Source organism: Puntigrus tetrazona, chromosome 23, assembly GCF_018831695.1.
Source record: "Puntigrus tetrazona isolate hp1 chromosome 23, ASM1883169v1, whole genome shotgun sequence".
Classification (NCBI taxonomy): domain Eukaryota; kingdom Metazoa; phylum Chordata; class Actinopteri; order Cypriniformes; family Cyprinidae; genus Puntigrus; species Puntigrus tetrazona.
The window spans coordinates 3,917,322-3,944,268 of NC_056721.1; the positions used below are offsets into that span (position 1 = coordinate 3,917,322).

Below are 26,947 nucleotides of genomic sequence, written 5' to 3' on the forward strand. Positions count from 1 at the left end.
AAAACCACATAAACGTATCGTTTCTCTTTACTTAGCTCAAACTGGAACTAAAGCAGGCTGGATGGTATCTACTTCTCGTGTATTGATTCATCGGTGTCTTTTACGCTCAGACTGAACGTAACGTGTAATTAGTTTCAGATTACACATCCCCCCTGCTCTTCTCAATCACATCTGCCCGTCGGATCAGCCGGGATTTCACCGGTGACTCCGAACGGATCCTTTCATTTGGAGACTCATTAAGATAACAAACCGGTTACGGCGTGTTTCCCTTCACGCCCCAGTTTGTGAATGCAGCGCTCGGCCTCCATTCATCCTGACCAAAAAGCCCTGTTCGACAACTTCGAGAGTCGAGAAAGCGACCGAGAGCCGAAAGGCCGCTCGTGATTAGCGTTAAAAATCCCACTGCGTCTCGCCTCGGGCCTCGAGAAACTAATTAAGAGAGATTCACACCCGACGTGTCTTTACAAAGCCACAAAATCGTTCTTTTTTTATTTGGACGACGTGTGCCTAATGGTACAAAGAGCTTCGTGCAGAACGCGTTTCCTTTTTTTAGGGGGTTGTTTTCTAACTTTGGCAACAGCGTGGAGGAAATTGCAGCAGCGGAAAAGAAAATAAAAACACATCCATCAAGTTTTCCATCCAGTCGGGATACATTCCAGGGAACAGCAGTGAATGCGTCCAGATTCGCCGCTCAAATACTTCTGAAATGTTAAACAGTGCAGCTGTGAGTCATACTTCATCTATGGTTAATGTCTCCTAAAGCAGCATCGTGCTTTCACTTATAATACTGAGAGAGAGAGAGAGAGTCCTCCGTGTAGCACGTTTAGCGTCTCTTTAAAAGTGTGAAGTCCAAGCCGGAATCGGCCGCGGAGTGAAGTTAGCGCTGAATCACCGCGGAGGGCGACAATCCTTCGGGACAACCTGAAGTTAAAGTGCATGGAAAAACTCACAAATCCATCCGCCGCGTCTGTAAACACGCCGAAAGGTGTCGCTCTGGAAAACGGCGGAAGCACTAAAGAAAAGAAATATGCGAGTTTTTTTAGTTTTTTTAGTCATTAGGTGTTTTCTTAACGTTGGGCTGCCTCCTTCACTTCCCTCTCCTCCTGATCCGGGCCCGTGTCTAGGTGGAGAGACAACAGTTACGCCGCGTTAGTATGGAGGGAATTAAGCAATAATTGCTTTTGCTGATCAAGCAATGCCTTTTAAATGCTCAGAACAAAATGCCTTGGACTTTCTACAGAATCCGGAACCGAAACATTGCATATGATTTTTCTTTCGTGCATTCTCTCTGTTGCATGGAAATGCATTAGTCCACGCTTATGGTTAAAATGCAATAAACACACCAAACCTAACGACACCATATTGAATAACTGTGGTATACACACATTAACAGTGCTTTGGAAATGCACTGAACTAATGGAGTTTTTGGTGGGTTTGTTTTATTATTATGACTCAGTCTGATGTTCCATAGGACTATTCTAGACGCGCATTAAGATGTGTTTGTAATATTTGTTTTCCCTGTGCTGGAATTCCCAAAGATCGTTTGAAATCGGTTCCAAATGATCATCGGAGTTCCAATTGGAATTTTTTTTTTCCTTTAGTAAAGACTATAAAGGAATATTTAGTCATTTAGTAGGACCGGACAGAACGCTCTTTCATTGAGCTCAATCCAGTAAATGAATAGCAGATGTTATTCGGGACAATCGGCTCCCGAGCCACACACGAGCAAGCCCGAATACCGACATCTTTACCCTCAAAGCTCGACGTCTCCCTCGCCGCAGCTGCCCAGATGTGACAGATGTCTGTTCCTGCCGGTCTGAACGGCGACGCGGTTCTTGAAGCGCACCAGCGCGAGCGCGATCTCCGCGTTCCACGCCGTCCCCTCCTGCTGGCACCTGAAGTCGACCTCCTTCCCGCCGTTCATCACGATGGTGAAGTAGACCAGACCCCGCTTGTGCTCCACGCAGTCCAGCGTGCTCATCTGCTCGAAGCGCATCTCTTTGCCGCCCTCGCCCTTACAGCCGTACAGCCGGAGCCCGTCCTCCGTCAGGACGCAGCGCTTCTTCTTCCACAGCTGCAGGAGCCCGTTGCTCCTCTTCTCCAGATAGCCGTCCTTCGCGGCTTTGCACTGGTTCATCCTGAACGAGGGGTCGGCGCGAAACCAGAAGCGGTCGACAATTAGAGTCGCTGCTTTCGCGCGGCGTCGACGAGCGAGCGCTGCACGCGAGCGCGCGTAACCGCTGTGCGCCCACTGCACGCAGAATAAAACGCCTTCATTTATTTCGATTCGCTCAACTTTAAAGGTCTCGGCCGCTCGCGGTTCCTCTAAAGAGCCCGTTCCGCTGCATTGCCGCCAGGCTGCTCAGTGGCGAAAGATCAATTTCCGACTTTTATATATTGTTACGATCTGCCTGGAAGTCCTGTAGTCTGGGCATGTTGGTACATGCTCCTCCGAAAGCGACTCTTCTCGTGTTTCTGAAGGCTCTCTTCCCCCCCGCCCCGCCGTGACGTCACTGTAACCGCGCGCAGGAACGCTGCTGCTGCTGACTGATGAACATTAGGCCATGTCGCGACATCTTTACTTCATTCACACGGCCTTTCTTCTGTTCTGTTCAATCACTCAGACGGGACACTTGACGTTAATTTAAACCCTGACCGCTGTTATTATTAGTCCCTCGGTCGAGACGCTTTTCAAACTGAACTGCTGTCATAATTTAGGACCAAAGTATCGTGTAAATATGTTCGTGCATGATGGCAGTGCAACACAAAACCGATATGAACTGATTTTTTTTATTATTAAACTAGTAATAGGGGTTTGGTGATTTTAAAAAATGTAATTACTAGAATTCTACGAGAAACAAGATTTAATTTCAGAGCTTTCAAAAAATATGGGTTCTGGTCAAAATGACTGTCAAATAAAAAGTAGGGTAAAATAAACACACACACACACACACACATATATATATATATATATATATATATATATATATATATATATATATATATATATATATATATATATATAAACACACTAGTTTAAACTTAATTAAATTAATTTCCCTATGGATGACATTTTCCAAATAAAATAGTCATATGCATGTCAGCAGATCCGCGAAGCAGCCTGAAGCGTGCATGGTTAAGATCCCAAAAGTGTTGTTGTCACTTTATTTATTATTTAGTGTCTTGTTATTGAACGCCTGAATAAATCCATTACGAATCTGCTGAAAACACCTAGTCTTTTTTTTTTAATCTGTTCAAATCAGAAAGGCCTTTCTTCTGCGTCTCTTGTCCTCGCTGATACACGCCGGTCGTGAGAAGTAGGCGCTCTTTTCACAGCTGAGACACTGCGGGACACTATTGTGCGTTATGTCCACTAGAGGACAATCTTTGCCTCTTCTTAGCATTCAGAGCCCAGTCAGGAGGGTCAAAAGCCACGTCGTTTCGAGAACATCATGCCACACATTTAATAATTGGAGCAAGTGACGCAATCGCTGCAAAATACAAAGATGTGCTCGAATTGCGTCGAACACTCATCAATGTTTGTTTCAAACGGCACGCAGCAATGAAGGCCGCATCAATGGCCATATACTTTGTAAATATTTGCCCGTCTGTCTTTCACAGATGGAATGTGTGTAGGTGGTTGACGTTAATGCTGGATCTGGCAGGGGCTCCTTTCCTTCCCTTGGTTCGGCAGCCATTACACGCAGACAGCTTGTACGAACAGCGTCCCTCCCACGGATTTAGTTTGACAGATCGATCGTATCGCAGTCATTCATTTGACTTTCCTGCGTCAGGTGAAAAGTTCAGCCCGAGCAGGTGGGGCGTAACCCTACGAGAAGCTCACTTAAACGGTTTGTAATATTTTCTGATCTCCCGTCGATGAACTGTACGAAAATATCCCGTTCAGTGTGATATAAAAACAAAACAAAAAAATTAGCTTAATGACTCATTTTCATTTTTGTGTGAAATATTCCAAGCGGATGTGTTTCTTCGTGGGAATGATTAATCATTATCAATTACGACACTCCTCTTGCAGTGAATGGGTGCCGTCAGAATGAGAGCGTCGAGCTAAAATAGTAAACAAATGCATTATTAGTTAGGCTTATTAGTTCAGGCTAAAATACAAGCCTTCTGTTGCCTTCTGCGGAAAAGCCATCTCCGTCGGCATTGGAAGAGAAATATAAACAGCGGTTTAAAGGTAAAATGGCTTGTTTACTACAGCTTTTCACTTCGCAAGATGCTAACCGTCGGGCTGGAGAGGTGTAGGTTACTTGTGATGTTTTTATCAGCAGTTTGGACTCTCATTCTGACGGCACCCATTCGCTCCAGAGGAGCCACTGGTAAAGAAAGATGTGTGCCTAAGTTTGTTTTTTGTTTCCTTCTGTAATGCAAGTCGCATCGTGGCCCTTAAATACAGTATGCACGCAATCGGCGTACTAATTAAACACATACGGATATTTAAAGGGTTATTAGGTACTTCACAAAAGGAAGTACCCTCACTGAAAGTGTCAGGCTGTCCATTTTTTTAGTCCTAGTGAAACTCATGTGGAGAATGACTCAATGAGCCGGTCATGAACTTAGCAGGTCCTTGAGATTAGGTGAATGGTTTGTAGTTACGTTGATTATGCCCGTTTTAAAATGACCATTCACGTGCAACAAATAGAGAGAATGCCGACGCATGTCGAATCAGTAGACAATGGGAGATTTATACATGTAAATATGTAAATATAATAAAATACGTGTGATCAATGGTTAGGAAGGGATTTCTAAAAAGAAATAAATGCATTTAGCAAGGATGCATTAAATTGACCTAAAGATTTTATAATGTTCCAAAAAAACACTTGTAATATTTTTACTGTATTTTTTGGATCAAATAAATGCAGCCAGAAGATCAGAATGATGAGATGCATTTTTAAAAATATTTTTTTCAAAGCTATTTTTAAAATAGTGTACAATATCCAATGAAAACAATAAAAAGGATTATAAACCAATAAAGGTCTATTGATTGTGGGCTAAATATAGAGAAATATACTCTACTAGAAATGCATACTGTAACTAGCTCTGCTTATTTGCAAGCCACATTCGTTTTAAAACACATAAAATCTCAAACATTTACCAACTATTCAGTTTGATGGACACAAATAAAAAAAAAGACACCAAAATCGTGCATATTTGTACATTTACTTCTAACCGTATTCTTGAAGTACAGTACGTGCAGAAGGCATATGTGGGATGTCTTTCCATTGATAGTCAAATCAGTTTAGTGCACCTTAATCCAGGGAGCGCTTGTGACTTGTCATTCATGCTGAAGAAAACATTCTTTAGAGTGATTAAAGCTCAAACAAGCATGTGGCAAACCATCTGAGAACAGGCAGCGCGTCTAAGCAGAGGAACACTCACAGCTCAGGTTCCACGAAACCTGTGCCATCTCAAGCGATCTTAGGTGAGCAGATTAAGTCTTAAACTCATGTTTAGTTTACATGCTTGACATTCTTCCAAGCATTTGTCACCGTTCAAGAGTTAAGAAGAGATGTTTATGGGTTTAAGACAACGACATGATGCTTTGTGGAATGTGTTGAGATCTGGAATGCGTCGCGTTTAAGGTTTAGGCATGAAGCTTCTGGACTCCGGTTTCCTTCTTGCTTACGAGTGAAGGAACGTGGGGTAAGTTGTCACGCTGATCTACTGGGTGTGTGACAGCGCTCCAGCGCCTTGACCGTATCCAAAGCCCTTTGGTCCAAAGCTTTTAGCATAGCAACCTGCGAAGAGCAAAAAAAAAAAAAAATGAATGAATATGGTACTATGGCAATGGTAAAGATTTTACAGATATCAGTACCAGTTCATGATCTCTTGATTTGATTTGATTCAATTCTTTTTAGAAATATATCAGGTACAGTACATCTACAGGGGACTCTATTTAATATAATATAAACATTTAAAAGGTGGCTTTTCAAAGTATAAAAACATATATTTGGTAAAATACGACTTTCCAGAGTTAATTGTCGAGTTATGGACATTAGATGGCTTTTCTGTGGTAACCACACAAGCCTTATTATTAATTTAGTATTGGTTTTATTAATGCCTTTCTATGGTTAAATTACTCCATGCTGAAAAAATAAACAAATGGAAACCATTGCAAACCATCAACTGTTACCAATTAAGACGGGTACCTAATGGTTTCCAAGGGGTTGCCGGGTTCATAGTTTTCTTGAGAAAGCTTGTAACTTGTTGCTCAGTTTAAATATTTGCTATAATACATAAATTGAGTTTTGATATTTGCTATTTGCTATTATTTGCTATTTTTGATTGGCTGGTTTTGCTATTCAGACCCGATTAATAAAGCTTGACTCCAATCGATCAATACTGACAGCATTTTTTAGGTAGCTGCTTGACAGAATCACTAAAAGGAGAGACGATAACATTGGATACTCTGCCTTTGCAGAAGATTTCTCCATCCTTGTCGGCTAAAGTTGTAGATTCCAGTCCCTTGCCACACTTTGCACATCGGAAACAACCCCTGTGCCATGCCTGCAGAGAAGAAGACCACAGTCGCTCGATGAAGAGCGAATCGAGAGCCTACACAACCATAGCTGGTGGCTTTTGGTGCATCATCACGGTATTGTGCTTTTTGGCTTACATTTCCTGCCCCTATGACTTTTTCAGCTGCGTAGACGGCCTTGCTACACCGTGGACAAACATCAGAGCTGCCAAACTTCTGAGCGAACTTGGATGTGTTGGGGTTATTGGTTGGCCGGTGTTCTTGAGGCCTGTGATCAGAAGACACACAACACAAGATGCTGAAGAGCCACCAGACTGGCCACAGTCAGGAAAATCTGAAGAATGAAAATGGATGAGGGCCAAGAGCTGAGTTTAAAACAGGCAAGAAAACCTATAGATGCATCACAAAATGGTTTAAATAACCTCTGCTATATATTTAAGAAATTGAACGATAGAAAGGAATAGAAGATTTTCACTTTGCTAACATGTTTGCTTTGCACCCAGTTAAATGTTATCTTCATTAAGAGTAGCAGACATGCTCTGCTAGAAATATCTAAAATAGCAGAAACTATATATATGGTAATCATATGGTTTCTTTCCGTGTATATGCATGAAGTACACCTTATGCCAAAAGCTTTTAATTTGTTCTAAAGGAATTCAATCTAAAGCAATATTTAAGATCAAGAAGAATATTTACTCCACATGTTTGATTCCCAGTGACTCTCCTTTATCCATGCTCAGAGTTCCTGCACCGGCGCCGGAGCCGTAGCCTTTGGGCCCGTACTTTTTGCCGTAACAGGCCTTACAGTAGATCTCGTTCTCATGAACGGCCACAGTAGTGCTGTCTAGATTTTTCCTGCACACCACTGAAATAAGAAACATGAGTGAATCTGACAAGCTGCACAGATAAAAGTGCTCTGCGGTGGCCTTCAAGATTTCAAAAAACATAGATGACAATAACCTGGTTACCAAAGCAACATGGATGATGGAAAGCGGGGTGAGTGAAGAACATGATAACGTATAATTGCTTAAAAAATATGCATTGCTTAAATGACCAGGAGATCGTTGCTATATCTACTGTAAAGTCTTCTATCTAGAGGAACACCTCGGCAGTTTCTGCGTTTAATTTTTCATTCAAGTAGCTTTGTTTGTTTGTTTTTTCTGCAGACAATCTGTCTGGTATGAAGAACAGCAAGCGTGCCCAAAGCAAGGTAATATTATATTTCATAAGTGATTTATAGAGACAGCCAGAAGAGAGCGCCAGAAAACGGTCTAGAAAAAAAAACTGTTACCACCTGAAAAATGACTGTGACCCAATTCATACACCATCATAACATTATCCATAATTAGCAGTAGTCACAAAAAAGGTACTAATAATGAATTAGCTAGATGTTAATGCTTTATTTAAACTTGTAAACATATTCAACGGAAAGGTCTGTGGTATCAAGATGCAGTTTTATGACTAATTGCACGCACTGAAATTTATTTTTAGTACATATCTAAAGTTGGACATGTGCTCTTCAATAAAGCTTCAAAAGCATTCTGGCACACTTTCTTCACTTCGGCGCTGAGTGCTGTGCCTGTAGTTGTACAAAAGATGAATAATTATTAACAGATCCATTGTATATTAATCTTTATTCATCAGAAAGAGTCTGCCCCTGTTAAGCTTTGTTAAACCAGCTGAACCACTGATACGGTGTGGACTAGACGGCACAGGAAAAAGAACAGGACTTACTGCACAGGAAGCAGGATCTGTGGAAGCTCCGCCCTTCACACTGCACTTCCTCTGCAAAATACACCGTTTTCTGGCAGCAGCCGCATTTGTTTCCACCCCCAAGAGGCATGCTGTAACACACACACACACACACACACACACACACACAGACGAGACCTGAAATCACCTACTAATTCCTCATTTTTGGGGACATCCCACAATAAAAACGATAAAGTGTAACAGTGTAGTGGATAAAGACCTGAAGTTCTTCGTATATCTAAATATACTGTAGTTAGCAAAGGACATGCCACAAGAGAAATGCAATGCCAAACAATGAAATCTGAAATGGTTCTGATGTGAAATCACATTTGGACTTTCAGAAGCACGTACTTGTTCCAGAGCAGAACTTATACTTCAGCGTTTGGCAGGTTCACGAACGCTCTTTTCTAAATACGCCTCCCGCCTCATCAGACTAACATTGCTGTGGAATTCAGACAGAATCCGACCGAATTGGATCCGTAACCCGCGTTAAGACCGCGACACGCAACCAAACAGAAATCGGTCATTTTTTCATGCGTCTGAAATCTGCATTGCGACATTTAGCTGACGGTTTTGTCCAAAACGGCTTACAAATGAGGACAATGGAAGCAACGATAGTGACAAAAGAGCAATGATACACGATTTAAAAAAAAGTCCCAGTTAGCTACACTGATACACTCGGACTATATGACGCTGTACAGCATGTCTTCGAGCTCCACAAAAATGACCAAAAAACTAAAAAAAAAATCTTTATTGGCATCAGTCAATTTTCATTTTTGTCCATGACCTGCATTAAGGCCAAAAAAGAAAAGAGAAATCATTTATGTCCATAATCTGCGAACAAAACTAAAGTTTCTTGACCAGGGCTGTACAGTTTTCTTTACGCCTGTATTTTCGACTCTGAATCATGATGTGTCTGATCTGCTGTAATTGCTAAGAAATGTCTCATTGATTTGTCCATAAAAGGGGCGGTTGGTTGCAATCGAGACATTCCTGCATATTTCTGCTGTCTCCAGTCTAAACACCAACTCCGGGCCCCGACTCTAAACATGTACAGCAGGGTTGTGAAGGATGTGAGGAAATGACTCGATAACGTCTGCACTGCAGCGCGCTCGCTCATGGCCATTTCCCTTATTCTGTCGCAAACACTGCCACAGAAGGTCACGGAAGGTTGGCCAGATCCGTTCGCATCGACTTAAAGGACCGGTTCACCCAGAAAAGAAAAATCTGCCATAGTTTACTCGCCTTCGAGTTGTTCCGAATCTGCCCGAACACAAAGGAAGATGTTTTGAAGAAATGAAGTTTGTGACCGGGCAGGTTTTGGTCACCATTGACGTCCGTAATGTGAAAAAAATGGTGACCCGAAACAGCCCAGTAACAAACATTCTAACTTTGAAAATTAAGATACAGTTTTGAAACTTTAGGGTGACTAAATGATGACAATTTTCATTTTTGGGTGAACTATCCCTTTAAGAACATTATAATGATACTATTAGGGGGTGGTTTGATTAAATCTCATTCACGCTTCCTGTGATATCACATGTCTTTATTCAAATCTACATTAATTCATTAATCTCATTTACACACGGACTACTATACTGTACGTCTTCAATCTCATCCAGAGCTCAAGCAGTTTACTGGCATTAGGAACATCAATGTGCATCATAATCAAGGAAATAAATGGTCCTTTTGATTAACACATTCTTCCAAAATAATAATAATAATAAATCACTATGAAATTGCCCTTTTACAGAGCCTTTTTTTAGTGACTGAAAATCTTTGTCAAAATGTTTTAAAGACTCCTTATCAGGCTAAATGATTATTGGTCAAATCCAGTTTTTCTGCTACAAAACAAGACTGGACAAGCCGCATTCCTGATTCTAGATCCGAGAAGTCACAAGCGGTTTGCAACTGTGAAGAAAGTGAAGGATTTAACTTGTTGCTTCTCCGCGGATGCCGAGAATTCAGCCAGCTGAGTAAAATCGAGAAGGTCTGATGAGGCGGAAGGAATTTAAAGAATTCAGAAGAAAACGAAAACTGCGACACCGATTGGGCCTCTCGAGACGCACGCGAGCTCGCGGAGACGCGGAGAGAGCGCGTGAAGAGCGCGTGAAGAGCCCCTTACCTGCACTGATCTCTCTCTCTCTCTGTCTCTGTGTGTGGGCACGGACGGGAGCGGTCAGTCAAAGCCCAGCAGACGGCGGGAATGAGAGCAGGCTGGTAACGGTGTCAAACTTCAGCTCAGGAGCTCTGGGTGGGGCGCTGAGGGAAGCGAGTCAGATGTGGTGAGATGTTAAAGGAACATGACCCTGTTCACCGACGCTGAGCGCTTCAACAAGACCTGAAGACCTGAGACAGCGCTCTTTTTATACCTCGGGGAACTCAACTTGTGCGGAAATACTGTATACAGCTATTAAACATCCTAAAACACATATACTGAGTGTTGAGGAAAGTTACTTGTAAAAGTAATGCGTCACTCCACAAAAACTTAAGTAATTGTGTTACTCTTTACGAAAACGAATGCGGTTTTTTTTGTTGCGTAACTTTTTTGTCACCTCGACTGGGCTTGCTTATTTTTATTAAATTAATTATTATTAAACAAAAGCTATATTTTTGGCCCTTTCACATTGAAAGTGAAATGAATAAGTCACTCAATAAATGGGAAAACAAAGTAATTGGCATTACTAAGAAAAAAAAAAAAGAAAGTGACTTGGATGTTGTACATTTAAAAGTAATGCACTACTTTAGAAGTAACTCGATAGAACCTAACTTCATAACAATAAGAACAACCTTATTTATATCAACTTATAATAAAATATTAATATTTTTTTACAACCATATTCCTACAGTTTGTTCAAAGTTTATATGTGTGTGTGTGTGTGTGTGTGTGTGTGTAGAACATGCATTAAATTGATCAAAAGTGACAGTAAAGACAAGTATAATGTTACACAAGATTTATATTTCAAATAAATTCTGTTCTTTTAAACTTTTTATTTATCAAAGAATTCTAAAAATGCATCACGCTTTTCCACAGAAGTATTAAATGGCTGTTTTCTATTGTTTCTTGAGCAGCAAATGAGTATATTAGAATGATTTCTGAAGAATCGTGTGACACAGAAGACTGCAGTAATGACGACATTAAATGTAAATACATGTAAATAAAATGTAAACGTTAATTTGTAATAATATTTCATAATATGACCGTTTTTACCTTATTCTTGCTCAAACAAGCGCAGCCTTGGTGAGCATAAGAGACTTAAAAACATTTAAAGAACGTTTAATGTAGTGTGAAAAATGCAGTAGCTATAGTTTCTATAATACTGTATTTATTGTCTTCATATCATAATATAGACTTGTGCTTAATCGCGTTGTCAAGACTTTTGTTAAGTGACCTTGCTGACGATGTACAGTGCATTATTTTATAGTTCATTTACATCAACAGATGGAGTCCAGCTGCTAAAAACCAACGAAGCAGCCCTGACCTTCATATTTTATATTGCTTGGGTGGGTCTGGAAATGCCACGAGCATGTAGGCAATGTACTGCTGTTCCTCTTCGGGTGATTAAATATCCCCTCAGGCCGTTGTCAGAGCATCTCTTCCTGTACCAGGGTAATTACAGTGTTAGGATGATCTACTGTAGCGGGCAGGACTGCTTTTGAAGGGCTGTTAGCTCCAGTGAAAGCAAAGCACAGCTTCAGATAATAACTGAAAGTTTATTGGGCTGAAATGTTCACGGCCGCAACAAAAACTACAGTACAGTCATTTATTAAAAACATACACTGTAGTTTGCAACAGACAGATAGTGTTTAAATGAGTGTTAGTAGGCTAGTTGCAGTTTTGCAGCCAAATGTTAACCACAAAAATATTTCCATAATTCCCTCCGGTTATTACGGGCATTATTTGAAGCATATGTTTTAATGTCATATCTACTGTAGGTCACAGTGCTGTCTGGGAAGTGAATGCTGTCTGGGTCCTGAGTCCATGATGTCTCACTCCTCTTTGTGTGTTTGTAGGCTAGAGAACTACAGGGAAATGGATTTATTTAGCTTAGAGGTCATTTGTCTGCAAAATATGATGGCTGTGAGATTGAATAAAACTCACATTAGATTGCAAATATTACATGTACTTTAAAAGTCAAGTGCCGTCGGTGGACAGATGTTGTTGTCATGTTTATAAGGCTGGCCGGCGCCATCTTGTGGCATCAAATTAATGTTTTTGAGAAACGCACACGGAAGCTGTTGCTATTCCCCGGTAGATTAATAATTTAGAAATGATATCAAGCTTGAGACAGTGGCCTCCTGACGTGTCAAAACCTACATGACTTTCTTTCTTCCATCAAACAAACTCCAGAAAGCCTAAGGCTGCATCCGAAATTGCATTTTTATTTCCCTACTATGTAGTAGGTGAAAAACACGGGACCAAAAACTAGGCTATGTTTGACGGTACTACAGAAAAGTAGGTTCGGAAGTGTGCATAAAGACACTACTATCCCATGAGGCCACGGAGAGGATCGAGTCACGTGACAAGGTAAATATAATATGCACCCTGATACACCCGTGTGAAGTGTGCTTAGCTGTACAAGTAAAAAACCTCTGCTATTAAATTAATAAAACAACTACACTTACACATAATGTCTTGCCCAACATATTATAGCGTACGTTTATCATTTCAGCTGTAGTGTTTTTAAATGTAATTAGTGGCAAGTTCATCATTACAAATGTGCAGTAACTAGTATTTAAATTAACATGCACCAGAAACCAAATGAAAGGCAATCTAAAACTGAACTCTGTCGCCCACTTGAGGTGCTTTACTGCCACAGCAGCTTCGTAAAACAAGGTAGTATTTTTTATAGCATTTGTCATTCTGGTCATACAGCTCAAATCTGAATTGAAATTGAACTGTCTGAATACAGGAACATTCCTAAAACTCCTGTTAAATACCAGCTTAACCATATTTTATACATGAATCTATGGCTTCTTCAATTGGTAAGTGCACCGAGGACATAATAAGTATTACCACAACTGTGACCTGCTTTCCCCTGGATCTGGTGGACTTGTCCACAATTGATCGAAATATGAATATAGTATATTAGTCCTGAGGATTAAAAGGATTAAAGTGTTCTTAAAGTGATAGTTCACCCAAAAAGGAAAATTTTTTTCATCAGTTGGACCTTTTTTTCACGTCGCGCACAAACACAGATATCTTAACATAGTATAGTGAAGTCTCATAGTATATAAAAAATACTATGACAGTGGCTACCGGCAGCTTTGCTACAGCAACATTCTTCAAAATATCTTCTTTCACTCGATAAGGGGTAAATAATTACAGAATTGAAACGTTCAATCCCCGTTGACGATTGTTTTGCGTAAATGTTGCAATTTGCGTGGCAAAGAAAGCCGTGTGAAAAAATGTCTGGATCATTCGATTGATCCGAATTACACTTTCAAATACGAGTCGGTGTTTGTGTGAAATCCCCTTATGACAAAAATCCCATTTAATTTCCTTTAGTCAGTCCTCGCCCTATTTGCGCGTCATTTGCATAATGCCGCCAAAACAATTAAAAGGGCTCGACAAAGAACCGTGTAATCATCTCATACCAACTTTGCTTTGTACCGCCTCCTTAATCTGCCTGTCTCTCTCGTGTTATCTGCTCATTTGTGCGCGCTCAGAAAAGGCCCCCCCGCACACAGATGGCCGTGTTCGCGGCATCATTAGCGGCTGTAAAACGAAGCGGGGGCCCCTTACAAAGGCCCGGGGTGACACTGGCACAGGCTCGCCATTGTGGAGGCGTCTGCCGGGCTTCCCCTAAAAGTGCTGGCATAAAGCGTGCCTGGGGGCCACAAGTAGTTTGGCTTTGGCCGACTTTACCCCCAACACACACACACACACACACAGAGCGTCCCACCCATCTCTCCGCGCAGCACTGTCATATGGGAATGTGTGTAATCTGTGGAGAAGCCGCTCTATAGGCCCCGTCTTTGTGCCTAAGAGCCTTCTGGCACTACGCAACAGATATTTCGGCGTGCGCGTATGTGTTATTGTGAGCACGTCCTTCATCTGAAGGGCTGCTGCTTTCACACACACTTCGGAGGAGAGTGGAAACACACACAGCTCTGCAGCGGCGTGAGTAATTCCTCATTATTTGCAACTCTCGAATCTGGATAGGCAGTCAGATGAGTTTGCGGTCTTTTTATGTCATCCTAGATTTCCTTTCAGCCTTTTTTAGCTTCACTGAGTGCTTTAATCCGTTGATGATGGCTAAGGTTGTGTTTTCTGTGTGTGGACCGACAAGGCTGATTTGTAGATACATAGCTTCTACATTTTTTCTGGTGATATTTATAATAAGCGTAAGCATGATTTACTGGGCATGGAGCTTTAAGTAACCCTAAAATGAACAAAACATTTATTTTTTCTGTTATATAAAAGAATATATTTTTAAAACCATACTGTAGAGGTCAACGTTAACCAAAAAATGTGAAAATCTTACAGGTTCTAGTGAAACGATAGATATGAAAGAATATATATTTTTGCTGAGACTTATCTATAACATCACGTTATACGATACTTCTGTACGATTGGTCAAAAATGCTCATGTAATAGAGCTGAACTTCACTGTTTTTGACTGTCTTTGCTTTCGCATTTCTGACAACGATTCAGTGAACCGTAATGCGGATTATATTACGGATTCATTAATATTACTTTAAGAGAGTACTAAGCCAAAGCTATGAGTGAGTCATTTGAATCATTAACAAACAATTTGATTTAAACTCTGATTTAAGAAATTACATTGTCGTTTTGAATCAATGCCCTAACCGATTCATTTAAAAACTCTGATTCAAAGACAGTGAGAGTTGTCAGTTTGAGTTTGAGCGAGTCTTTTGAATCATTGCCCAACTGATTCATTCAAAAACTCTGATTCAAATACACAAGTGAGAGTTGTCAGTTTGAGTTTGAGTGAGTCTTTTGAATCAGTGCCCAACTGATTCATTCAAAAACTCTGATTCAAATACACAAGTGAGAGTTGTCAGTTCGAGTTTGAGCGAGTCTTTTGAATCAGTGCCCAACTGATTCATTCAAAAACTCTGATTCAAATACACAAGTGAGAGTTGTCAGTTTGAGTTTGAGTGAGTCTTTTGAATCATTTCCCGACTGATTCATTCAAAAACGGAGTCATTCAGGTACGAATATCCCGCGTTTAGTCAGCATGCAATGGCTTTGTTTGGAAAGGATTTCGTTTGCACAGCAATATTGTGCCTAAAAGGTAAATTACTGAATATTTTGTCATAACCTGCTGTTAAAAGCAATGCTTTTGACTTGCAATCGCGTTATTTGCTGTAGCGTTAAGAATCAGCCCAGCTAGAAATATGACTGCACGTTATAACTTTTCACAGTGGCATGAAACTATCTTCGATGACACGAAGAAACTGATCTGATAGTGCTGTATTACACGATATTGTATCATGGATGAGTTTGACTGCAATGCGAGAGGACGCTTGTCCCACTAGGATAAATGTTTTAAGATTAAACTCTCACCGTATCTCTTTTGTTTGTATAATCATATTACTCGAGCTGTTTGCCATTTTGGTAACCCTTTACAAGAAGTTTCATTAGTTACCGCTGGTTAACATTGGCCAATCCAGTCGATTTGGTAAATACATTTGAGCATTTCTGAAGTAAACGCACAAAGCCATAATCAGGTTTGCTATGATGAGAGCTGCAGCAAGCAGGTGGGGTTACCATGGCAACCAGATGCATTGCTCGAGAATTATAGTAAGCATGCATTAAAACAGGTATCTGTATATTTTTGTGTAGTATGCGTTAATTTACATTTGGATGTAAACGCTCCTTTTCAGTGTGAAACACTGAGCGTCCCGTGGATCACCTATATGAAGATGTCTGGAGTCTTTTTTTTTTGGATTAGGTTCATTTTCCTCTGCAGTTGTTATATGTTGTACCTATTAATATTAAATATTTGGTCACGCGACGACGACTTACTCAAAAAAGATTGGGAAAACCACTCATTTGAATTTATTTGCAATAAATAACGGTAAAATGTCTTAAAATAACTACATTATATGCATTTTACTTTTGAGTTGAAAGCATTATTAATGAACAAATATTTAGTCAAGTATTTACTAATGCAATATTGAAATCACAAGTTGCGTTTGCTAACATTAGCTGATGCAATGTGAACTGACACGAACAACCGTACAACTTCATTAACTAGCATTAACAAAGATGAATGAACATGGTAATAAATGCGTTGTCGAATGTTTTCTTTTTTTCACGTTAGTTAACACCTCATTGTAAAGTGTTACCACCGTTTTAAACGAGTGCGAGCGCTGATTTTCATCAGTCATGTTGCGTCCTCATGCTATCCGTGACGTGTTCATTGTGGATTCAGCACTGAAGCCACGTCCTCATGCCAGGAGCTGCCAGATCTGTACGCGCTTCACGCCATGTGGTGAGATAATTAGTCACTGGCACCGCTTCTGATCAGTGTCTCTTTAATGGATGGCCTCTTGTGAAGATGAAGCTATGTTTGGCTATGTGTACCTGAAAACCTGTGATGTGAAAAAAACATTACCACCAAAACATTAGAGAGCCATTTGCAGCGTTCCGTGCTTGACAGGCTTCGTCAAGCATAACATAGCATAGTGCATAAAAGCATAGACAAAAAAAAATTGTTAGCAGTGACGGGAGGGCGAAACCCTTACTTTAGCTCATTTACTTCATTACAATGAGCTAAAGTAAGAATTTAATATCTTTATTTCACTCGCATTGGTAAAATTTAGTTTAATTTAATACTTTTGTTTGCTACATAAATTGTTGGAGTAACAAATAAGCTCAAATTAAATGAGATTTTATGTGTCTATCGTCGTGTAGTGGGCAACAGAGAGCCCAAAACAGTCTTTTTTGTGTTCGTTCATCATTTCTGCTCTATTTAATTGCCGTTTCTGCACACCACGTTACATTTCTTTATATATCTGATGTATGTTAGCTGTCCCGTTTCTTGCGTAAGACATGTTACTCTCTCTCTGACTCCCGGGAAAGGCGCCGTAAATTACTGTCAGACAGTTGCCAGCGAGATAGATGTTGTTTGCTGGCTCTTCTTTGCCCCACAAGTGTGCATCTGTATATGTTCGTTCATTTAGATAGATGTTGCCGGCTCCCCCTGTTGTGCGTCTAAATCACCGTGTGGTCTGTTGATGCATTTTATATTCTGATGACCAAACAGTTTGGTCATCCTCAAACAGTCATTCGGTCAATTTGATCCATTTTATCAGGATCGGTTACTGCTGCTGAGTCACCTAAGCGCTTTCTGGGATAAATTGGTCTCGGGTGATATTGCCCCGTAAAATGATCCAAGAGTGAGTGCAGCGTCTATTGTTAAATCCCTCGGGATTCAGTTGGTGACCTTCGCAATCTGTTCAGAACAAGGGAATCTGTCAGTATCTTACTTACGCATAGATTGAAATGTTTCGCTGCGTGATAATAACACTAATGTCTGTCTGACTCAACAATGACAAGTGAATAACCCTCTCCAACCATGAAGAAGTCATAAATTGCTATTGTACAGTTTCCCGTTGGTGTTTGTGAACGACTAAATATATATCAGGTGTTTATGAGTTTTTAAATATTAATACATTAATGATACATTATTAAAACATTCTTTTAATAATGTATCAAAAACGGCACAATGGCTTCAGCTAATGCATATCGGGTTTACCTCTGTGAAAACTTACGGTTGGGTTTAGTGTCATTTTTATGTTATTTTGAAACTTTTAGCACTGCAGTACATACAACAGTCATCGTCAGATTCAAGTATACCTGCTTTGTCAAAGTGAAACATCAAGTGAGTGGCTTTGGTTTTGTCCAGTGTTGAGAAACATTCAACAATCAACTTAATATGATTTTGTTATTAGTTTTTTTTGGTACACCTGGTATATGTACAAAAATACCATGTCATCATAGTGTCCCTTGTGAGCTGAATACATTTTTGTATTTACTGTTCCTTTAAATATTTGGTAGAAATAGTTTGAAACACATTTGGTAGAAATTGTAATCTTAACAACAGCGCTGTAATAAATCCACGAGAGGCCGTCCTTCTATCATGGTGACTCTCACACCTCACAGACTGTTACACATCACCCTGGACTTCATTTCCCATACTCCACCTGATCCAGTCAAACACACGCTACATGAGGCTCGGACTTACTCTCACTCACTTATAGCGTAGCACTTATCACTGTTCTAGCTGATAACTACTCTACGGAGCCAAGTGGCAATTTGTGGATTGACCTGCGCCCATTTTTTTTCTGTTTCGCCTGTTCGGCACCTGTTTGCTGACGTTGCGATCCCCGCCTGATTTCAGACACCGTCTTAAAATAAAGTCTGCAAATGGATCCGCAGATGGCTTAGTTTCGAACACATTTACATTTTGGCGCTCTGCTAACCTCTGTAATCCAGTTGCCGCGTTGTTATCAAGCACTGTTTGATTTAGCATTTTTCTAACCTTTAGCCTGAAAGTTAGCGTGTTGATAAAGTGTCTCACAGTTAGAAACGACGGCCCGTTCAAACCTTCATCACCCACTGCTTTAATTAGTGTTTCCTGCACCCTATTCAGCGCACATCTCAGCGAAACGAAGAAGATGCCCATTTACAAGCACAGCTGTGTCTCTATAAAGCCCTCCTGCGGTCCTCATTAAAACATCCCCTCTGTCGCTAACAACTAGTTAGCGTTGCCTGGATTTCACATCCAGTTCCTATCAAACGGGCCTAAATTACCGTTATTCCCCACTTAAAAAAGGCTGCTCTTATTTTAGCACCTTTTACTTGATTCTGATGCAGAATTACAGTGATTGAAGTGGATATTTTAAGTATGTCAAGATTAAGAGGCTGTTGGTTGTACGCTCCGCACCCTGCAGGCTAATTCTTCCCTATTTGTTAGACCAGTGTCAAAGCTAATGAGGCAATATGTTGCTCAGCGCACTCACAAGATGAAGATATGGAATATTAAATCCTGCAGCTCGTAGGAGGATTTTGATACCGAGATCAAGAGCTTAATATGTTCTCTGTGCTACGCTAACAATTACACATGTACAAATGTCAGGTCGTGAAGTGTAGGCTAGATGACAAACAAAATGAATTTATATGAAATTATAGCCTACCCAAAACGTTTAGCAACGTTTATCAAGTGCTTTTTGTCCTCCAAGCTGCTAAAGAATTGCAGAATTATCTTTCTACACTGTATCCTACATTCTGAGCGTGAGCGCTTATGAATTATTTCATTATGAATGAAATAGTTTCCTAATAAATGTATGATTAGTTGACAAATGCTTAAAAAAAATGAATGACTGCTAGTTGACCAGAAAAATCTTTATTCGCATTATATTGTTTATTATATTTGCAGTTTTTGCTTTTAAAAAGGCTAGACATGTAAACGTTACTTAGCAAAATGGAGAAAGTATATAAGGTTAATGGTACAGAGAATATATAAACATACTGATCGATAAACATACCGTCAACCAATCAAAATCCATCTCACTAGAAAAACTGAAGCATTTAAAGCGGCAGGTGACATAAAACAAGCAAAACATATTATTTATTATATTATTATTATATTATTTTACCTTGGACTGGTATGGAAGCAGATACAGCTAGTTATCTATATAATTCTCATTCTTGATATGAATATGACTTTTTAAATAAAATGTTACATTCATAAATAAAAGTAACAAGTTTGCATTTTATCAATTTTATTCAGATTTATGCAGCCGAAAATGAGTCTGTGAGGGACTGTATGAATGTTTTAGGGAGTTTTTCTTAGCTGGAAGTTGTTTGTAAGAATGTTCTTCTTCTTCAGATGAAAAACTGGCTTGTTGTTAATCAACAGTACAATGAATTTCATAAAAAAAGCATAATACTGCTTTAAATTGATATTGCTTCCACCCAAAATCTTTGAAGGTTTTCATTTAATTGCAATTTTGTTTTTCTGAGCAAAAAAATAACATCATATTTTTTATTCATTATTCAGTGTAACAATGGTGTCAGGCATATTTACAATAAAATTAAGTTATGTGACATATTAAAAGACTAATTACTATACTTTCACCTCAGATGCTAATAAGTAATAATAATAATAATAATAATAATAATAATAACAGTACATTTTATGTGTAGTGTACCTCTCTTAAACTCAAGTCAAAAGTAATCTTAGGTTCTGAATTTTTGACTAATTTAAAAAAATAAAATTTAAGATGCTCCCTTATTATTTTTGATATATTGTATTATGTAAAAGTCAGATAAAGCATGTTGTTTGAATTTTACATAAAACATGTCAATTAAAAATTATTTTAACTGTATAAGTAGACACTTTTAATGCTTTCTATGGATACGAAATCACTTTTGTACATTTCGTTTGATTCGAACATCTTAAATATAATTAGGGTCAGTTTCCCAAAATCGTTTAATGCCAAAGAGTGTTAACAGCTCTATTTATAACATAAAAGCGATATCAAATCCAAACAGTGGTGTTTAACCTCAAAACCCACAGATGGAATAAGTCCTAGGTTATTTACAACCTCATCATTCTCCCACTGCTTTTATAGCCTCCCACACACACACACACACACACACACACACACACACGTTCGCATGTGCAGCATCAGGAGTCTTTATCAGAGTCTTTCACCCGCATCCCGAATTTGTTCCTCGTGTCCGTCAGCTTCATCCTCTTAATGGCCCAGGTAGCTACTGCTGTAGGAGAGAGAGCTAATATTTCACATCGAGCAGGAACCCGGCCAACGGGGCCATTTACTGGCAGATAGAGGAGAGAGAAAGCGAAAGAGAGAGCGATAAGGAGAGGGGGAGGATCCGGACTGCAGGCGGACTGCGGCAGGAGGGGTGTGACGTGATCGAGAAAGAGAGAGAGAGAGAGAGAGATGGCAAGATACAGCCCTCAGGCTGAGCCTCTGTAGCAGAGAAGCAGCAGAGATGCTTGGATCCCAAACAGGAAGCGCTTTGTGCCAGAAGTGGATGTAGTTTTTCATCAGGCGGCTGTGTTTGGATTCTGAGTCAGGGCTGTGGGTGAGTCAGTGTGACACTTGTTAGGGGCCCGGCGTGCGTGACAGAGTGGGTTTACTCCATGCTTACGCTCTCCTTCGGGTTAGATTGGTTTGACCGGGTGCTGTTGGGGTTTTTTTTTTGGACGCTCATCGCGTGTCATATCCGAGGAGTTAGGTCAGCTTTCAATAACTTTTGTGAATGAGTAAGACTTCCTCGCGTTAACAGAACCGGGGGCCGCCGATTGGCCGAGGGCTCCGCTGCCCTGCGAGAAAACTTCCTGTTTCCTCCGAGTGGACTTTGTGTTTCATTGGGAGAGCACGCCAAAGGATGCAAGTGTAATCCAGGAAAAAACACATCCTATTGTTTCTTGGGATCCGTAGCCCGCGCTTCTCAACGGCATTGCGAAGGAAGGCGCTGTACGGTGAAGCTGTGAGGTAAGAGACCTTACACTCGCATATCATTGACAGTCTTTTCAGTTAGTGAATGTGGGACGCTGAGGACAGTTTCTCAAGGTAGAGTTGAGATGTGTTGCACTTTGAGGGTTTGGTTTATGAATGTATTCTTGGACCGTTTGATGGTCACAGCAACCAAACAAAAAAGCGTATTTAAACATGTTAATGCGATCTGCGAGTTGCGTTTTCTTTCGCCTTCGGTGTTTTTGTTCAGCTTTTTTGAGGATGACAAGCTACCTGTTCAAACGGCTGTATTTGGCTAATTGTATTATATTATGATTTTTATGTCATGGTGGTAGAGTCAGACCAGTAGCTGTTTATTCCAATAACAACTTTGTCAATTGAACAAAATGATTAGCATATAGTTAATAATATAAATGCTAAAAAATGTAAAGAAACTAGAAATATAATCCACTTAAGTCTATTCTTTAAAATGCACTTTTTAATGGAATAGGATAGAGAGACCAACAGTGCTACTTCAAACCATTAACAAGTATTTATATCCATCTATTACAAGTTGGTGCGCTCTGTCGCACATGCGGTTTGTATTAAGCGCTGGACATGGTGGCGTGAGGTGAACCGGTGATGCTCTGACGTGTCCGACGAGGTTCAGACCAGCTGATGAGGACACGCGGGAAAAAGACACGCCACACACAAAGACAACGTTGATCAGAGGAGGGCGGTCAGAGCTCACTCTGTGTCTCTTCAGATGTGCTGAACTGAAGTCAATTGAGTTTAAGGGTGAAGGACCTCTGACCGGGTGACCATTGTGTTTGCCTTCGTGAGTCACGCTGTCACTCAACAAGTGAAAACACGCTGGTTTGTGATTAACCCGCTCATTGTCTGCTGCGTTACTCACGGTTACTCATACTTTCACCAGCCGCTCAATATGTGGTTTTAAGGAAATAGGAGGAACATTTAGAGCATTTACAACCACAATAAAAGATGACTAATGAGCAGCTAATTCGTTTTAGCATGTTTTAATCTGTTCGTTTTGAAATTAACGTTTGAGTGATTTTTAAATCTGAGACCAATTTAATAGGAAAATTAAGACAAACGCATGAAGTAAAATGCATATTAGCTGATGATTAAATAAAATAATGGTAGCTACTGTAATAAACAAAGCATACATATTATATCAAAAACAACAAAAGTAAAACATCCTACTTAGATACCATAAAAGTTCATATTAACATGTAGCTACTATCATGCAAAAAGCACGTAAATTGTCTTTCATAATACATCCAATAAAACAAAAATGCAGTAAAGCATTTTTTAAAAACATTTACATTTTGGCTTCCGTCGTATATACAAAACAATAAAACGTACGCATAACCTAACATCGTGCATCAAATTAAATTAATTATTTAACAGCTTAATATATAATATACAACAGATATGTAGCTTATAGCTTAGAAATGCCATACATAAAGTAAAAAAAAAATATCTACCATAATGCATAAAATAAAAATATTAGCTACCATCGTACACAAAACATACATTAGCTTCTATAATAGATCAAATAAAACAAAAGCAAAGCATTAATATTACCATAATGCATCAGTTAAATCGTATTTTACATCGAATCTGATCACTGTGCATCCCAATAATATTTGCTTTCTGAATTTTTGATTATATTAAAGAAATAGCTGAATAACTAGCATACTTTCATTCGCAACAAGGCCATGATATTAATTGGGTGTTGTTTTTATGCCATCCAGAGGGAACAAGGACCCACTTGAAATGCAAATTAGGTTTGATAACAGGGTTTGCGGACTCGCGGCGCTCGGAGACAAGCGCTGAAGACTCACTGTTTGAGGGTCACACTCATGTGGTCTCTTCGGGAACGTTTTTTTTCTTCGCTGCTTCTTATGGCAAGCAGCAGGTGGCAGCCTTTACACAGATTCAGAAAGGGCTAAAAAGCTGTCCGTCTCTTCTTTTTTTAATGGAAGATTGGAGCAGATTGCAGATGCACTTTCTCTTCTGCTCACTGAGAGTAAATGAGGGTCTGCTGTTAGCTTGAGCAGACCGGGCAGCCTTGAATGTTGTTTGCTTGACAGGCTCCATGTCAACAGTCCAATCAGTGCATGTGTTGACTGGTGATAAGGAGGTCGACATCAGGTGTGATGGCCGGCTCAGCTCCAGATAAACACCATGTGAAACATCCAGCATCTTCGCTTGATAATAAACCAGGCCTCGGTTTCTGAGCTCGGTTGAATAAACTTAGTATGTTAAGACTGTGTTTGACCGTCAATGTTTTACTCACATGGATTATACACATTACCATACATACATAGAAAATAAAAAGCACATTATTAGCTAACGACATATATAGAAAAACTAAAATAATCATATATAATGTAAAACAAAAATATAACACTAGCTACCGCAAACGAAAATAAAAACATGCATATTAGCTTACGTCATACATAAAAATGCAGCATTAGTTACAGTACCCATACATAAAAGAAAACTTAAACAAAACACATATTAGCTGTCATCATGGACAATAAAAAAAAAAAAAAAAAAAATATATATATATATATATAATTTTTAAATTTTTTTTTTTGTCCATGATGACAGCTAATATGTGTTTTGTTTAAGTTTAAATGTTGTACCTAAAAATACGTAATAATAAAACATATATGAAATAGAAGTAAAGTAAAACATACATTAGCTACCATCCTTTATAAAATAAAATAAAAAGTATTAAATTAGCTACTGCTATACATAACTAAAATATAACATAGCTACTATTATGTATACAATAAAAACCGTAATAAATAAAAGCTTTTACAATGTTTTTTTCTTGCTAGTAAATGCGCTGTGTATTCCAGGTGTTGAGTATGTGTAGGTTGATGGCCTCGGTGTCATATCTTGTGTTCAGGTATGTGTCTGACTGACTTTTTTCTGAATGGAAATTTCCACGGCATACACTCCAGAGCGGGGTCCCATCTGCTGCTGCTGGCTCCTAATGATTATTAATAGGGCATCTGAAGGGCCCCAGACCTCCCCTGACATTTATGGGATTATTATAAAACAAATAAAAGGATGGATACGGATGGGCTCAGTGTCCGTCTGCCGGTAATTCGTAGGCTATTGTTCCTCATTCTTCCTCGATCTCAACTGAAATATTACGTAACGTGAAAATAGACGAATAGAGACAGACAATCACTCCACGTTAGCCTCTGATCTGACCCGTAACGGTGTTTCTGTAATGTCTGCCTTAGATTGGATAACCTTTCCTTCAGAGATACCGGACTGACATGAGAGACGCAGGTTTATTACAAGGTCATGAGTCAGAGATGTTCTCCAACCCGTCACTTTGTCTATTTTGGGCTGTTCGTGGCTTGTCGCAGTGAGAAAGTCATCCTGGGCGAAGTAGCAATATCTTATTTTCCTTTCCGACGCTGCAGAGAGGTTGACTAATAAAGAGTTTGAAGATGCAGGCGTATGAAGGCCCGGATAACCGATGCGTCTCGTTGGCAATTAAACTGCAGCTCTTCTCTGTGATAATAGGTATTTAACAGTTCAGCTGCTGCTTTGAGGGGAACTGATACAGGGCCTTTCATGGAACCGGTGATTCATGGAAATAGCAAAACGGGTGGGTGAACAAGGCCGGATGGATCCTTGCTCTCATCCTATCTCGATATGTTCGAGACTCGTCAGACCTTGCGCTCTGTTCATCTAATCTTGGTGATCCTGTGTGAATTGTAGCTTCAGATCAGCCGTCAGGAGACCATCTGCTTGAAGGTTGTGTGTTTAGAGATGTTCTTCTGCACACCTCGGTGATCCAGTGGTTATTTGCGTTACTGTTGCCCTTCGGTCAGCTCTCCTCTGACCTCTGGAAGCAGCAGCTATTTTCTCTTTTTCGCAGTTGAACAGGCGCACCTGATGAAGTGTCTGGTGAGTGTATGTAGCTTTCAGAAGACGGTGGGCAGAAAGTACCTGGCTGGATAACCTACTGCTTGCGTCTGGGATTCTGAAAGGGGTAATTCAGCTCCGGTGAAGACTGTAATCGACCACTTTTCGTGTCGGTCAGACACACTCTTCCTGTCAGTGTGGGCGATTCATAGCCGGAATAAGCTGACTGGTCCACACTTCATACTCATTGTCCAAAAAGACTGGCTGTGTGAGCGTAATGATAAATGTGCGATCTCGTCCACTGAAAAGTGTGAATCCACATATAGAGTGGCTTACCAGAAATCTTTGAATCATATTTTTGGGTCTTTTTATTATGTTGACTCAAGGTGAGTCGATGATACACCTTTGATCAAGCTGTGTTTTGAGCAAATATGCCATAACTGTGTTTATATATTGTATACAATATATACTGGATTGTATAGAGATTCGATATTAAGCACAAAATAATATTTATATGATTTTGAATGTGATTGTAGATTACAGGTGGCTTTGGCTTAAGAGTTCATTTTTTAATTATTAGTTATTTATACTAGCGCTTTCGATTCTACAAATCAATTTGTTGGTAAAGTGTTGAAATAGTTGAAAATGTAACTATTACTGTTACTGATGAACATGATGCATGGCTGCGTGATGTAGCTTATTAGAATCCAGTTATATGCCCCATAAAATTTCGCATTTTGATATTATACCATAGTTCAGTAAACTAGTTAATATTGTGCAAGTCACAATATTGCCACAGCATAACTGTTTTGCATTTCTGAACAACAAACTGCAGTTTCACTACTTGAAGCAGTTCACTTTTTTGAACAAATCGAATGAGCCAGTGATACAGTGAGACTTTGGTGCAAAAAGTTTTATTTGTAAATGAATCAGCAATTCGAGTGAATCGTTTGAGTGAATGACTCACTCATTAACACTTTTTAAATGATTTGCTGCCAGTAATGGTAGTTTTAGTTTATATATTTAGAGTATTATTTCATTTTAAAAAATGCATTCACCTGAATGTTTGCCATTTTTTTTTGTGCTTTTCTCTATTACACAACAAAGACTCTTTTTGGGTACAATTTCTCTGCTCAAATTGTTCCGTGAATAATTTGTGATTTTATTTGATTAGTTAATCTGCACGTCATGCAACTAATTAGGTTACATTTTAAATGTTTAACGTTACAACTGATAAACACACTTGCTGGTTACTTATTATATACTTACATTTTAGTTATAAGTAAATCATATGATTTAAAAATTGATGTA

The 26,947-nt window shown here is 39.5% G+C and overlaps 3 protein-coding genes across 4 annotated transcripts in view; 1 reads left to right on the plus strand and 2 right to left on the minus strand.

Annotated features, from left to right (window-relative positions):
• Positions 1 to 456: 456 nt before the first annotated feature.
• Positions 457 to 2,501, minus strand: phlda3 (pleckstrin homology-like domain, family A, member 3). 2 transcript variants are annotated; one of them, XM_043225419.1, is made up of 2 exons: positions 1,750 to 2,501; positions 457 to 1,132 (listed from the first exon to the last, which is right to left on the minus strand). In XM_043225419.1, the coding sequence occupies exon 1, from the start codon at positions 2,135 to 2,137 to the stop codon at positions 1,754 to 1,756; it is 384 nt and encodes a 127-aa protein (XP_043081354.1). In that variant the 5' UTR covers positions 2,138 to 2,501; the 3' UTR covers positions 457 to 1,132; positions 1,750 to 1,753. The 2 variants fall into 2 exon arrangements, with proteins under 2 accessions (XP_043081354.1, XP_043081353.1); XM_043225418.1 differs by having other exon boundaries at positions 457 to 1,120; positions 1,752 to 2,496.
• Positions 2,502 to 5,162: 2,661 nt separating this feature from the next.
• On the minus strand, positions 5,163 to 10,585 carry csrp1a (cysteine and glycine-rich protein 1a). Its single transcript, XM_043225391.1, has 6 exons — positions 10,377 to 10,585; positions 8,234 to 8,343; positions 7,196 to 7,364; positions 6,638 to 6,767; positions 6,435 to 6,528; positions 5,163 to 5,759 (listed from the first exon to the last, which is right to left on the minus strand). The coding sequence occupies exons 2-6, from the start codon at positions 8,340 to 8,342 to the stop codon at positions 5,683 to 5,685; spliced, it is 579 nt and encodes a 192-aa protein (XP_043081326.1). The 5' UTR covers position 8,343; positions 10,377 to 10,585; the 3' UTR covers positions 5,163 to 5,682.
• Positions 10,586 to 21,385: 10,800 nt separating this feature from the next.
• nav1a (neuron navigator 1a) overlaps positions 21,386 to 26,947 on the plus strand; it is a 109,254-nt gene continuing 103,692 nt past the window's right edge. The window contains 1 exon segment of the mRNA XM_043224092.1: positions 21,386 to 21,754. The gene's annotated coding sequence lies outside the window, so the exon portion shown is untranslated.